Source organism: Notechis scutatus, chromosome 4, assembly GCF_049901735.1.
Source record: "Notechis scutatus isolate UNSWTSFEM ecotype Mainland chromosome 4, rNotScu1.2, whole genome shotgun sequence".
In the NCBI taxonomy this organism is placed as follows: domain Eukaryota; kingdom Metazoa; phylum Chordata; class Lepidosauria; order Squamata; family Elapidae; genus Notechis; species Notechis scutatus.
In genome coordinates this window covers 124,551,894-124,565,345 of record NC_142012.1, presented here as the reverse complement: position 1 = coordinate 124,565,345, position 13,452 = coordinate 124,551,894, and the positions used below count along the sequence as shown (strand labels likewise).

At 50.8% G+C, this 13,452-nt stretch overlaps 1 protein-coding gene across 1 annotated transcript; it reads right to left on the bottom strand.

Moving 5' to 3' along the window:
- Positions 1 to 343: 343 nt before the first annotated feature.
- NKX2-3 (NK2 homeobox 3) lies at positions 344 to 4,139 on the bottom strand. Its single transcript, XM_026677191.2, has 2 exons — positions 3,489 to 4,139; positions 344 to 1,442 (listed from the first exon to the last, which is right to left on the bottom strand). Exons 1-2 carry the CDS (start codon positions 3,913 to 3,915, stop codon positions 814 to 816), a joined length of 1,056 nt encoding a protein of 351 aa, XP_026532976.2. The 5' UTR covers positions 3,916 to 4,139; the 3' UTR covers positions 344 to 813.
- Positions 4,140 to 13,452: the final 9,313 nt, after the last annotated feature.

The following is a 13,452-nucleotide window of genomic DNA, read 5'->3' as shown; positions in this document are numbered from 1 at the left end:
GCTTTCGCCAACAGGGCGCACCGTTCAAGTGTTGTGGGACTACAATTCCCACCAAGAGAGACTCACTGCATTGTAGGGGGTCCAATACATGGGGGGGGGGGACCGTGTTGCCGGCTTCCTCAAGGCATTCCCTGATCCGGGCAGTGAGGCGCCATGGGCGTGGCATAAGGGCTTCTGAATGGCAGGATAGTCGCGGGGGGTGGGGGGGCAGGGAGGGCGCTAAGCCTGCGCAAGGGACAAGGCTGGCACCGACCTATTGGCTCTGCCTGGGGTGGAAGCGGGCCAGACCGGCCGCGCATTTGCGCTTCCTCCATCCTTCCGCGCCATAGGAAGGCCAGCTCTCGATATTGCACCTGATTTATTATTGGATCCTTAAACACCTCGCAGTGCGGCTACATCGATACATTTAATACACTGATAGCAGGAGGGGAGTCGAGGGCGGCGGCCTTTGCTTTGGATAAGCGAAGCCGCTTTTGGCAGCGCCTGACCTCTGTTTCCCCACTGCAGTCCAGGCGCGGAGCCTGGCGAGTCCCGGGTTGCCCCTGCCCCGTCCAAAAAGCTTCGGGGCCGTGGGGGAGGCCGGTGGGGGCTCTCCGTAGGGGAGTCCAAATAGAGGATCTGGTCTTGTCGACGGCGGCCATCCAGGTTAGCTCCGAGAGCGGACGAAGTGCCCGAGACCGGCCACAGGCAAAGATCCCCCCCTTCCCCTTCGGCCGTCGCTCGCTTTCTCCCCAAAGGGTCCCGGCGCGGCCCCCGAGTGGCTGCGGAGGATCAGCGACCCTCCGGCCCGCGGTGATCCAGGAGGAGCGCCGCCTACCAGGCTCGGATGCCCTGAGTGCAGGAAGAGCCGGCGGCCCCCTGGTGCAAGGGCTGAGCTCCGCTGGGGAAGCCGCCCATGTTTCCATAGGGCCCCGGCGATGGCTGCACCGAGGGGCCCAGGCTGTTGGCCGCGGGGTAGCTGCAGCTGTAGCCGGCGCCGTAGGCTGCACCGGAGGAACCGCCGTAGGCATAATTAGGGAAGCCGTTGTACGCGTAGGAGGCAGCGGGAGCGTTGTAGGGCGCGCTGTAGGCCTGCGAGCCGCCCAGGCATGGCTTGCCGTCCCTCACCAGTACCGGTACGGCTACTCGGCGTGGCGGCGGCGGCGGGGGCGGCGGCGCTGGAGGCTGCTGGGCCGCCCCTGCCGCTGGGCCGCCGAGTTCCAGGGCCTTGTCCTGCCGCTGCCGCTTGCATTTGTAGCGCCGGTTCTGGAACCAGATCTTGACCTGAGTGGAGGTGAGCTTGAGGCTGCTGGCCAAGAGCTCCCGCTCGGGAGCAGAAAGGTAGCGCTGTTGCTGGAAGCGTCTCTCCAGCTCGAATACCTGCGCCTGCGAGAAGAGCACCCGCGGCTTCCTCCGGCTGCGCGCCTTGGGACGCTCCGAGGCCTCCTCCGCGGGCTCCTTGCCTGCAACAACAGCGAAAGGAGAGAGATGTCATGGGGCGAGAAGCCGCGCGGATTCAAGGCGAGGCAGCCGCCTCTGCGCGCGATGGTTGCCCCTAAGCCAGGGGTCTCCAACCATGGCAACTTTAAGCCTGGAGGACTTCAACTCCCAGAATGCCCCAGCCAGCTTTGCTGGCTGGGGCATTCTGGGAGTTGAAGTCCTCCAGGCTTAAAGTTGCCAAGAGACCCTGCCCTAAGCCGTTGATTTCGGTGCAGCCAACGCCTGAAGAAACACCTAGCAGGAGACCCTTTTCAGACTTCTACATAGCTGCACCACTTGGTGCCCTTTTCAGGTTTGGGGCACGAGTGTCTGAAAATCTCTGCCAATAGGATAGGGTCACGCTGGGAACAGGGCCATCCGCTGTTCTCTGGAATGAAGGAGCATTCCAGGGAAGCTTCCTTTATCTTCTACTGAATCGGGCATGGATTTGTCCCCAAGTCTCTCTTGATGCAACCAAAGAAAAGTCAAGCCTACAACACTGTAAATCCTTAGGATTCCTATAGTGATTTGCTGCACAAAGTTTAACATAAATCCCATGAAGTATTCACATCTGACTGAGATCTTGCTTTCCACCCACCTACAAGCCACTGGGATCGAATTCACACAATACAACCAATTTGAAACAAACCATCTTCTGAGTTCATCTCGGTTTTACAGGATTTACATTCAAGTCCCAATGATTACAGATTGAAGATTCCACAAGAGGTTCAAAAGAATTTTTGGACTTTTTTTTTTTTAATTCAGGCAAAAATAAAAATGGAGCAAAATGGCATTTTGACTTGATGCAACACGTGCAACCAACCACTTCTGAATAAGGACCCCAACCAGGTTAGCAATCTACCTGTTGGGTCTCCAACTGCACACAATTCTAGCCTCAGGACGTGGAAATGAGAGAGCAGCCCTTGGAGGCCTGGAGCTGCCTGCCATTTTCCTTGCCCAGAGCTTGGAGTCCAACGGAGCCAGATCAATTACTGTCTCCTCATCATTAAAAGGGACTGGTTGCTGGAAAGAACTGGAAGAAGGGCCTTTGCCCACTAGATAAGAGAAGGACAATTTCAATACATCCCCCTCCTGCAAATAAAAACGGCACTCCTCCTCTCTTCCCATCACCACGTCTAGGCCTAGCAGGCCCGTTTTAAACAGATCAGGTGTAAACTCCTTTCTCCTGATCCCGAGCAGCCAGATTCTCCCCTCTTTGGGTGCTCTTCCGTGAGGGCCTAGGGGAGCTTAAAGCTGCCTCTAAATCTGACCTCCAATATTGTCTATGTAACCTAAGGAAGGCTTGGCCTGGGCTGGGTGATTTATCTCCCCACTCTTTGTGAAGAACTGGGTGGGCCTGGGGTAGAGTATAAAGTTGTTTTTCTGCTTAGTTTTCTGGCAATGTGACTATAATAGGGCTTGACTCTACAGGGTTGCATGCCCTGCACAAAGTTAACCTGTGATGGTTCAAATAAATCAATCTTATTTCATAATTAAAAACCATCCTCCTCCCCACCTGAGCCTTTTAGGGACACAGCCCGATACAAGTGGTCTCAGTATTTCCACAATGGAGACCATAACCAAAGTGCTTCCGCACCATTCAGCCTTTCCCGGCGACACGCAAGACAATTTACTCTCCAAAGCAGCTTCCATCACGCCCCCACCATCCCAACCAGACCGTGCAAGACAGGGGGCGGGGGGGGGTTTGCTAAAGGGGAGACCACCTGAAGGATCCATAAAAAGGGGTTTCCAGCGGGCTGAAGTGAACATGCAGAGCGAGAAGAAAGAGCTCGGGAAAAGCGTGCCGGGAAGATGCCTTCCGCGCGCTCAGCATCCCGGTCTGCTCCGGGTGACACTTCGGACGCCCCAGAGGAGGGCAGGGCAAGGCGGATCCTACCGCCTCTGGGCCACTCCTGAGGAGAAGGTCTCCCGAAAGGGGCTTGGCCGAAGCCCTGCGCGGGGTTTAGGCGGGATCTGCTCCTGGCCCCAAAGCCTTCCAGGGTGGCGGGCCCCAGCGCTCCTCGACTCACCGGTTCCCGCGTCCCGCGTCGGCTCTGCCTCCTCCGCCAGGCCTTTGGGCTCGCAGGTGCTCCGCAGCACCGCCTGCACGTAGTTGCCCGGGGAGAACCCCTCGTCCGCTGGGCTCTTGGTCGAGGCCATGGGGGTCAAGAAGGGCTGCTGCTCCTCGCTCCCTTCCTCCTCCTCCTCTCCGTCTGAGAAGCGGCAGCTCAGCAGGCAGGAGGCGGCGGCGGCGAAAGGCGGCTCGAGGGGGCCCGCGAGACGTTGCTGCTGCTGCTGCTGCTGCTCCAGCTTCAGGATGTCCTTGACGGAGAAGGGGGTGGAAGTGGCGGGACTGGGGAGCATCCTGGGCAGGGAGGCGGGAGAGAGGGAGACGGCCAGCCCGTCTGGGGCAGAAGGGCCGCGCCCGGGAGCGAAGCCAGGCGAAGTGGCGTCCATGCGAACGCGGCGCCGCCTCTGCCAGTCCCCGCCTCGGCGAGGACCAGCAGCCCCGCTCTGGGCTCGGAGCCGCCTCTTCGGCCGAGCGGGGCACGTCACGGCGAGGAGGGGCCGGGCCGGGCCCCCATTGGAAGGCGGGGAGCGGGAGCCGGCCCTCCGAGGAAACCTGCCCGAAGGGGAACTGGCAGCGGGGAAGAAGTGGCCGCCGGGGCTTCGGGTCAGAGGTGACCCGGCGGGCGCCTCTTGCCCGGCCGCGGGAAGTTGGGCACCACCAAGACCGGCGCCCGGGCACGGGGAGCGGGCAGAGCCGATTGAAACCAAGAAGTCCTGTTGGCTCGACCTGGCCCAGCCGCGCCGCCACTCCCTGCCCGCCCCGGGCGGGGCTCGAGTCCGGAGACCTCCCGCTCGTCCCTCGGGAATTGCCTTGAAGACAGGCGGAAGGAATCCTCTTCCCCTACCCGGCTGGGTAAGCGGGAGCTGCCTTGGAGGGTGGTCGGAGTGCTGCAGAAGCGGGCGGCGGATGGGCAAGCCGGGTCCATGGAGAGCCGTTAAGGCTTAGTCCGGGCAGAGGAAAGGAAGTTTCCCCGAGGAAGGAGGACAGCGGCCATCTGCTCTTTGTCACCTGTGACTCGGCTCCTCTTCCCCACCGTTTAAAGCGATGCACGAAAGAGAATAATGTCACCACAAGGACGGTTACTGTAGCTGGCAGCACTATCCCTATATGCACGATTGTTCAAGGTTGTGGATCGCCTCGCTGGACTTTTTTCTTTCTTTTTTAAGATCAGAAGGTCTTTGCAAAGAATCTCCAGGTTCAAAAGCAGTGTGCCTGCGGTTATGTGAATAAGACTAAAAGGGACTGGCAAGACAGGAGTTTTCTACTCTAGATTTCTGATTGATTATTAATCAATTATTAATTATTAATACTACATATTTTATTCCCAATAATAGTCATATTATTTATAAAATCTATCTGTAGGGAAAAAATAAGTCTTCATAGTTGCTATAATCTTGTGTTCCACAATTAGCTGTGATGATCGCAATTTATTCTGCTGTGTACGGCAATATGAACAAAAAGCTCCAAATTTTCCTTCCCTTCCCTCTCCTCTCCTTTCCCACAGATGGCTGAGAAAGGATGAGTCTGAGAGAGATGGGAGGAAAGTACCCAAAGTACAATACTAAGAGTCACCTTACTCATTTTCAAGTCAACTTATCAGAATGATTTAGTGTGGCTATTCAATGACGTCACTACCAATGGATGAAATTCGTGCCAGTCCCTTAATTTCCCTCTTATTGGCTCCTCTGTTCTCTCCTGGGAATTGTGGCGGTTACAGAATTCAGGAGCAAAGGGAAGGGAAGGAATGGGAGGCTCTACAGCCTGGTCTGGTGAGTGCTGGGTAGCGAAAATTCTTCCCAGGCTCTGTTTCCTAAACTCTCCCCTCCCAACTCGACCAGCTGGCCCCTTCTTCAGCTGCCAAGATTTATTTTCTTTCTTTCTTTCTTTCTTTCTTTCTTTCTTTCTTTCTTTCTTTCTTTCTTTCTTTCTTTCTTTCTTTCTTTCTTTCTTTCTTTCTTTCTTTCTTTCTTTCTCTCTCTTTCTTTCTCTCTCTCTTTCTTTCTTTTTCCTTCCTTCTTCTTTCTTTCATCTTCTTTTTCCTACCCTTCTCTGAGGTGGGGGCAAGCTACAGAATCTCAAGCAAAAATAAAAACCCACAATGTTCCTGTACCAGCTCTCTGAAAATAAATGTTGAAGCAAGATCATACCTCAGAATCGCATTGTCAATTTATTTTAGACAGCCTCCTAGGTCCCCAAAGAGGCTACCCAACTTGTGGGAGGGGGTGGTGTAGGAGGGTCGTTGGTACCCACGACTTCCTGTACGTTATTTTGCAGTAGCCATTACTTAAAATGGATCCACGGAGTTTTATAGATTTGATTTCCCCTTGAAATTAACTGAGATTTTAAACAAAAGGTACAGACAATGATTTTTATAATTAGATAGCGGGGGTTGGGTGTGGAGCTCAGTAGGGAAAAGGACGAGGAAGGGTCTGTTTCCCGTCCCGACAGGGTAGGTGACTTTCATTCGATAGGAAAGGGATGTAGCTGCCCATCACTGATATCCACGATTCTTCCACGCTGGTTATAGCACCTTCTTGGGACTCTGTGCAAGATAAAGGTGACGTTTGGCAGCACTTTCACTTGTCAGCAGTAATTTTGCACTTGTCAGCAGTAATTTCACTGAGCAAATGGACAGCAGAAGCCTCTTCTGCTAATCTAAGAAGGTTAAACATAAACAGGGGAGCCAAGAGGCATGGAAGGTGCTACGCGCGGGCTCCAGAGGAAAAACAAAAGCGGGTCCCTACGCCTGCCTGGCCACGACACTATGTCATGCAAATTCGCTATGCTGCAACCCGTTGCAGATTTTTACACGGTTTGTTGCTTTCTCTTTGCGATCAGGAATAGAAGTAGTCCCCTATCGGGGTGGCTCGGAAAGTCACTGAGATCCTGATGGAGATCCTTGCAATAAGGTGCACTTATATTTCTCCATTAAAGCCCAGCGAGGCCTGCTTGTACACACCGTATTTTTGCTCCTGTAAATGATTTGGTGTGGAAACGGATATAGGGCCTGGCGATCTGCTCCCGAAGCCCTGAGCCTTAAGCGCATTTTCGGAGGGAGATTGTCCCATCTGCAAGAGAACAACTTTGGAGAGAAGTATTTCCTGCCGATTGGGCTTCGGGGAGCCATCCGAAGCACAACTCAAGCGCCGCAAACAACAGAGCGATTTCCTTTTCAGTAAACACGTCCGGGATCTGGTTGAAAATCTGTTACAGTTGAGAGACCAAAGCCTATTGAAAAGGATTGACGGAGAAATTAGCTTGCTACGGAGAAAAAAAAATATTTAAAGGGGAGTTTCTGCTACTTTGGAATGAAGCTCTTTTTGTCGCTACCTTAGAAGGAAGGTCGCTATCTTAGTGGGTAAATGCTAGTTTAGGAATATGGAAGCAACGCTTGTTTGTGCGAGGTTTTAATTTGTTTTTAAACGAACGGAAGATAACGGCAGTAGGTGCGTTTCTGTCTGTCTTTGTCTCTCTCTCTCACGCGCGCACACAAGCAGCCTGTCGAGATGGACTCTAATTGAGGAAGAACCGCAAAGCCAAAAATTTAGGACAAGCAGAAGAAGACTCAGCACCAGAAATCTGTAAAAAGGCGCAGTCACTTCGGGGCCCAGCAGCTGATCCGGCGTTGGCAGGATGGCGTAGCTGGATACAAGGTCGAAGCCGGCAATTTTGGGAAGGCATGATCGCCGTATAGGAAGCGCAGCAGTCGCCAAGAGGAACCTGCCTCTGTCCGTCACTTTAGGCCAGTTTTCGGAGTTGCACCTCTCAGTTGTCTCATTTGTAAGTCTACGGAAATATTCACCGTCGGGACAAACAGACGATTCTCCGAGAGCGGAACAGGCGGGAATCGGCTACCTCGTCGTCCTGAAAGCTAAAAAAAATAATTAAGGTTGGGATTTTTCGCTGGGCCGCCACGAAATGCAATTCTCCGGAGACACCGGATTTATTGATTTATTTTAATTACAGGTTTCACCCATCGGCGGCTGGATATACCGCCCTATGCCTGACCGCGTTCACCCTTCCGAAACCAAAGCATTACACTGTTTCTAGAAAGGAAAGGCTTGAATTAGCCAAGTCCAGCCAGTTGTGGAAGATCCACGGGTACTCCGCGAGAAGGTTGGTGCAACCACCATGCTGTGTATTTCTGAGGTGGAGGGAGATTTAGAAGAGATTCATGAGACAACGGCACGAAAGGCCGCAGAAATCGCGGGCTGCGTGGGGCCCGATCCTTCACTTACTCTGCTCCTCCAGTTGCGTAGACTCTGAGCAAAACTGCGGTGTATTAAGTCCCCAAAACCTGCCTTGAGCAATGGAGCAACTGCCAAGCTACTTCCAGTTTCCTAGCTCCAGCAGAAGAAAATCTTTCAGGCAGAAACTCCTTCCTTCCTTCCTTCCTTCCTTCCTTATCACCTCTCTCAGGGTTCTTCTCTAACTGCTGACTTCTTTTATTTCAAATAAACTAAGACAAAGGGAAACGTTCGAATACCTCTGAGGAGTCTGAAGACTTTTCTCCCCCTCCAGAAACCGAAAAGCTGTGCTTTCTGGTATTTCTAATCTTTAAATTACCAGAAAACTGATGTAAATATCACCTGAATCACTTATTATCCTTTGTAAGCCTCTTTTCTTCCATCTTCAACCTTAGGGCTGCAAAATGGGGTTATTAACCTTGGTCTTTTAGTAAGAAATGCAAGAAAACAGCGTCTGAAATGAGTTGAACATTGCTTGCAATCCTATCCTCATTTAGGATTGCACGCTTTGAAAAACGGTTTGGTGTTTATTATCCCAATTGTTTTTCAACTGAGATTGAAATCTTTCTGTCCAAGCTGCGCCTTGATGGCCAACCCAAGAACCTCTGCCTACTTTGCCCACCTTGATCGAAACCACCTTTACCTGAAGGAATTTTGAAACAAAGGAAGTTGACCTAGGTGCAAAATGGAGATCTGGTAGTCTACTTCCAGATAGGTTCGCTTTCGAAAGGAACCTTGGGATTTTATTTTATTTTTTTTAAAAAAGAGGGGAGGACGGAGAAAGAGGGGAGGACGGACTTATGAACCATTTGGGGAGCCAGAGGAACATTACACGGGCGCAGATACAGAAGCATCTTTTAACGTCGAAGTGAAAAAGAAGCTCATTTAGCCGCCCGGCCCAGCGGGGGGACGAACCCCCTTCTTCCCATTGACCGGAATGGCTCTCAAATACACGCGGAAGGGACCCGCTTCCAAGCCCCGCAGCAAGGAGAAGCTCTCCAGGCGGAGTCGCAAAGCTTTCCACGCTGCAGCCTGGACTTCGCTTCGCAGGCGTCCGGCTGTTGCTGCCTCCTTCCCAGCCTCGGCTTTTCTAACCACCCTGCGCTCCAGAGGGCGAACCTGCTGCTGCTGCTGCTGCTCTTAATGGTTATTGCCTCGCAGGGCCCATTGGCCTCTTTTGTTGCCCATCCGCCCTCTCGGGTTTTAGCGCTGCCTTGTTGTCGCAGCCGCCCCGCGCAATGTTTAGACAAGGGATTAAGGTAATGGATGGAGCCGGGGCCTTTCGGAACGAGGGGGATGGGAGAGCGACCGCAACAGGAAGCCCCTTCTCCGAGGGAGGAAAAGCCTTCTTCTGGCCTCTAATAGCTCCAGGAGCCCCTGGGCCCAGGTGAGAGCCCGCGGCCTCCACCTCTGGCCGCTCGGGTCCCGAACGCCTCCCCCTTAGTCCCAGCTGGACCCCGGCGATCCGCCCAGGGAGGCCTTTGTCGGGCTCGGCCTTCGCGAAAGAAGTTCGCGAGGGGAGCCGATCCTCAGCCGAAAGGATTCGGCCACGCCGATTTCCTCCTTTTGCTTCTCCGGGCTTCATCAAGGCTGAAGCGGTGGAGGGGTGGTGGTGGTTTCGGGGTTCCCTCCAAGAGACATCCGTTAAAACCCCCGTCCTAAGTCTCAGCGGCTCAGTGACTCGTTTAATTTTAGTCAATTGCTCTACCAGTGAATTGATTTCTATCTGCATAAAACAATTTCTTAAAAATGTAACCATTTTAAAGGAAAAAAATACGCTGAGTAGATATTATTTATGTTATTTTAAAGAAGGATTACCCCCTGTTTTCATGCAGGAAAACATATTTGAAAAACGGCCTAATTGCATTAATGTGTGTGTGTGTGTGTGTGTGTGTACACATAAGTACACACAAGTATGCTAGGTGTTTTTTGTTTTTGAAATTGCGGCAACTTCTGAAAGAAGAGCCTCTTGGATGTCTAATTGCAATTGTAAAAAACTAGCAATCCACTTTGCTAGACACTCTGCTAGAGAGAAATTCTTTGAGGGTGGACTCCAACACGAATCCGAACGCTCGAAACCTCCGGTCCCCGTGACCGACCCAGGTTGGAGCCTGTAAAATAGCAATGGTGTCCTGCCTCCCTACAGTCAATGATTGGCGGGAATGAGGACTTTGTCGGTGCTTAAAGGAGATTCACTGTGGATTCATTCTGAGGAATTCTTTGGAGAAGTTGGCAGTGCGCTTGCGCGATAATAGCTTTCGCTAATGGCGCGCTACCTGTGCAATGGAATGAAAGTGCGGGCGGGGGTGGGTGGGTGGGTGGGGGACCAAACGACCCAACGGTTCAGTCAGCGGTTGTGTCCGCTCCGGGTGCTGGTTGAACCCTTAAGTCTCAAGTCCTCAGCTTCTCCGTCCAAAGATCCGGACGTCGGAGACACCTGCAGGAATGGCACCTTCTCCTTTGAGTTATCGTTGTATTTTGCTGCTTTCCTGGTACAACCTAAACATCAAAATGAATGAAAGCGTAACACTGGTTATATGGCCTGAACAAAATTAATCATTTTTATTTTTCGATGTCTACAGAGATTCTCAGTTATTTGTTTTTTGGTTTTGGTTTTCCAGATCGTGGTTGTCTCAAAGGTGCTTTTTCAAAAAAGCACCTGGACTTTGTTTTTTTCCTTGAGGAAGACATTTCGCTTCTCATCCGAGAACTTCTTCAGTTCTGACTGAAGCAAAGTCCAGTTGCCTATTGAAAAAGCATCTTTTGAGGCATTTTTTTTTAAATTTCTCCTTGATTTCAAAGCGGACCTTGAGAAGAAGTCGAGGTGCCTCCCATTGGGAATCAATACGACCCCACTTGAGACGAAACTTACTCGGGAAAAGGGATGCACAAATGACCAGGGATTTGGTTTCCTTTGCCTGCAGTTTCTGCACCCGTGTGAATATTGTGACGAGGCCCACGAATCGACAGAAGGGGGAAAGGCAGCGTTGTTAGCAGCTGGCTTGCTGGAGCCTCTCTTCTCCTTGCGCCATTTCCTAGCAACGAACTCCCGTATCTCTGGACCCCTCGCCTTAAATCCGTGTCCCGCAACTGGTGCCCTCCGGGTGCGCTAGGCCAGGGCCACTTTTGATACCTTAGCCCGAAATTCTGTCACCCTGGCGGAAGAAGGCAGACTTTGTGGGCTCCCTCATTCCAAGCGCTGCGGAATAGCTGAAACTCTGCCCGCTCCCCGAAGCCGCCTCGCCCGCCCTGAGTTGGGTTGATTCAAGGGCCAATTCAACCAGGCATCAGGGAGAAGGTTTCCCCCTTTGGGGGCTTTGAATCTCACTGGCTATTTACAGAATTGCCTCCTGGTCTGTGGTCTGCAGAAGCTAAAAAGAGGGGGCGGCGGACGCCTTGCCATTTTTTTTTAAAAAAAACAAAGTTTATTAATTTTTTCAATTTAAAACAAGACAAGCAACGCAAAACAAATTAAAAATCTTTAAAAGCGACACATTGTGATTCCTCATTTGTAACATTATTTTGTGCTATAATTGCAACTCCTCCATTCTACGTAAATGTGTTTGCTACTATTCGTGTCCATCTTCTTTACTGTTTACACTCTTATTTTGGCTCAATCCATTCATACCAATATTCCCCAAACCCTGTAATACTCGGATAGCTCTTTGTCTTTTAAGGCTAGCCTGGCCCTCCTTATGCGCCTCTCTTTCCACTCTTTTCGTGGTAAGGGAAGGTTTTCGCCGGACCGGGCCGCACCCCTTCCAAGTCAGTGGGCTGCAGGGGGACGCCGGAGCTGGAGTGCTCTCTGCCTCCCCACCCCCCAAAAAAAATCCCTTCCCGCTTTACTCCGTATTTATACAGCGCCCGCCCTTGTGTAAACTCAGCCCAGGCCGTGGTTATTCTCAGGCCGGGTCTGTTTGTCCTTGGCTGTCAGCATCGCCCGATGAGAAACGGCTCTTCCCGGCGAACCGGCCGCGCTGTTTTATGTGGGAATCCCTGCACCGAGGGAATGGGGAGCGGCCGGGCGGATGAGCCTAACGGGAGGCCGGGCAGGAGCAAAACCCGGGAAGGCTCCGGGCGGGCGGCGCCTACCGGTCTCCGGAGCTGCCTTCTCAGCCAAAGGGCGCCTTTTCACTTGGGTTGACAGGCTGAGCCTGGCCGGGTCTGTCCAAATGAGGAGGGGGCTCTCTTAGCTCTGGAGGGGGCTCCTGGGCGTTTCCACAGGAAAGAGCTGGCATCCCCGAACTATTTTGCTGATTCCTCTTTAAGGGCCTCCTTCACACCCAAGACCCCAGTTTATCATTGGTCCCCGACTCAGAGCTCTCCCTGTTCTTTGGTCTTCAACGCCCCCCGCCTCGTTTCCCAATCAGCACGAACCTTTGGTGTTTGGGTTCTGGGTTTCTGGAGGGCACCAGGTTGGAGAAAACCAGTGTGGAGCATTATGGACTACTCAACCGAATGGTTTCCTCTTCAAGAGCGAAGTGAGATGGATGGTTTTAAAATCTTTAGGATTAGCATCAGTTACTTTATAAAAGATTGGAAATCTTTTTTTCCTGAAAATGGGGGTGGGGGGGGGAGAATGAAATATGCTCTTTGGGTCAGCTGATTAAAACAGATTAAGTATGGGAAGAAGGGACTCATGCAATGTAATTTTAAAGAGGGAGGAGAAATAATAAGTTAGGTTGCAAAGGACAACAGAAGTCACTTTTTAAAATATAATTTTTTCTCTTTCTATCTGCATTTGTAGTTTTTTTTCTTTTTCTTAATTTTTCTTCACGTTTAATGGTTTTTTTACTCATATAAAACACATAATAAAATCATATATTAAAAAAAGGATTAGCAGTTATCACATGCCTAAATCTGCCTAGTGCTTCATTATCATCTTTGCTTAATTTTTGGATGAATTCCCTTGTCTAAGGGATTACCCTCCAAGGAGCTTCCACACAATGTGACTATTGAGAGAAACACAGCTGAGGGAGAAAGGTTATTCTCAGATAACAATGGCTGTCCATGCAGTTTTTGAGCAGATTAAAACAATTAATAAATAAGGTGTTTATTTGTACAAGAAATGTATGTGCCTGTTTTGTGCTCACAGTGATGAGGGCAAGCAATGCCAAATTAAAACGCCTCCAGGTTTGCTCATGGATAGATGGGAAAATCTGATTCATTTTATCTAGTCCCAACTGGGTAACATCAAGTAACTTAAAATCAAACCCCATTGACTTTTTGTTGCAGAGAATTCAGTGGATCTTCTTCACAGAGGCTGAAAGATACATCTCCATCATGGTTTTTATTTATCATTAATCAAACTTATACGGCCACCCATCGAATCCAGAAAGTGATTCTGGGCGGCATACAAACAATCCAATAAAACAGTAAATAAATAAGAGCACCATTAGTTAAAATTTTGCTGTGCATAATTAAGCATTAGGTCTGATTTGATTAAGTAAGAACTTAAGGTCAGATTCAATGGCTTAAGTCTAGATTGCAAGACTTTGGCTGGCAATGAGTAAGGCTAATACAACTAAAAACTGTATTAAGGTAAGGACATGAGTTCTCCTATAGTGGTCCTTTGATAATGATCTGAATTGTTTTGTTATTTATTTACTTATTTATTTGTTTCCCATGTTTATTATTTTTACAAATAACTCAAGACGGTGAACATATCCAACACAC

What these genes read in the sequence shown, in the direction of transcription:
- NKX2-3 (XM_026677191.2), bottom strand. Translation starts at nt 3,915, where the DNA reads ATGGACGCCACTTCGCCTGGCTTCGCTCCCGGGCGCGGCCCTTCTGCC. An exon ending in GACGCGGGACGCGGGAACCG is followed by an intron (nt 1,443 to 3,488) that starts GTGAGTCGAGGA and finishes CTGTTGTTGCAG; the next exon opens with GCAAGGAGCCCGCGGAGGAG.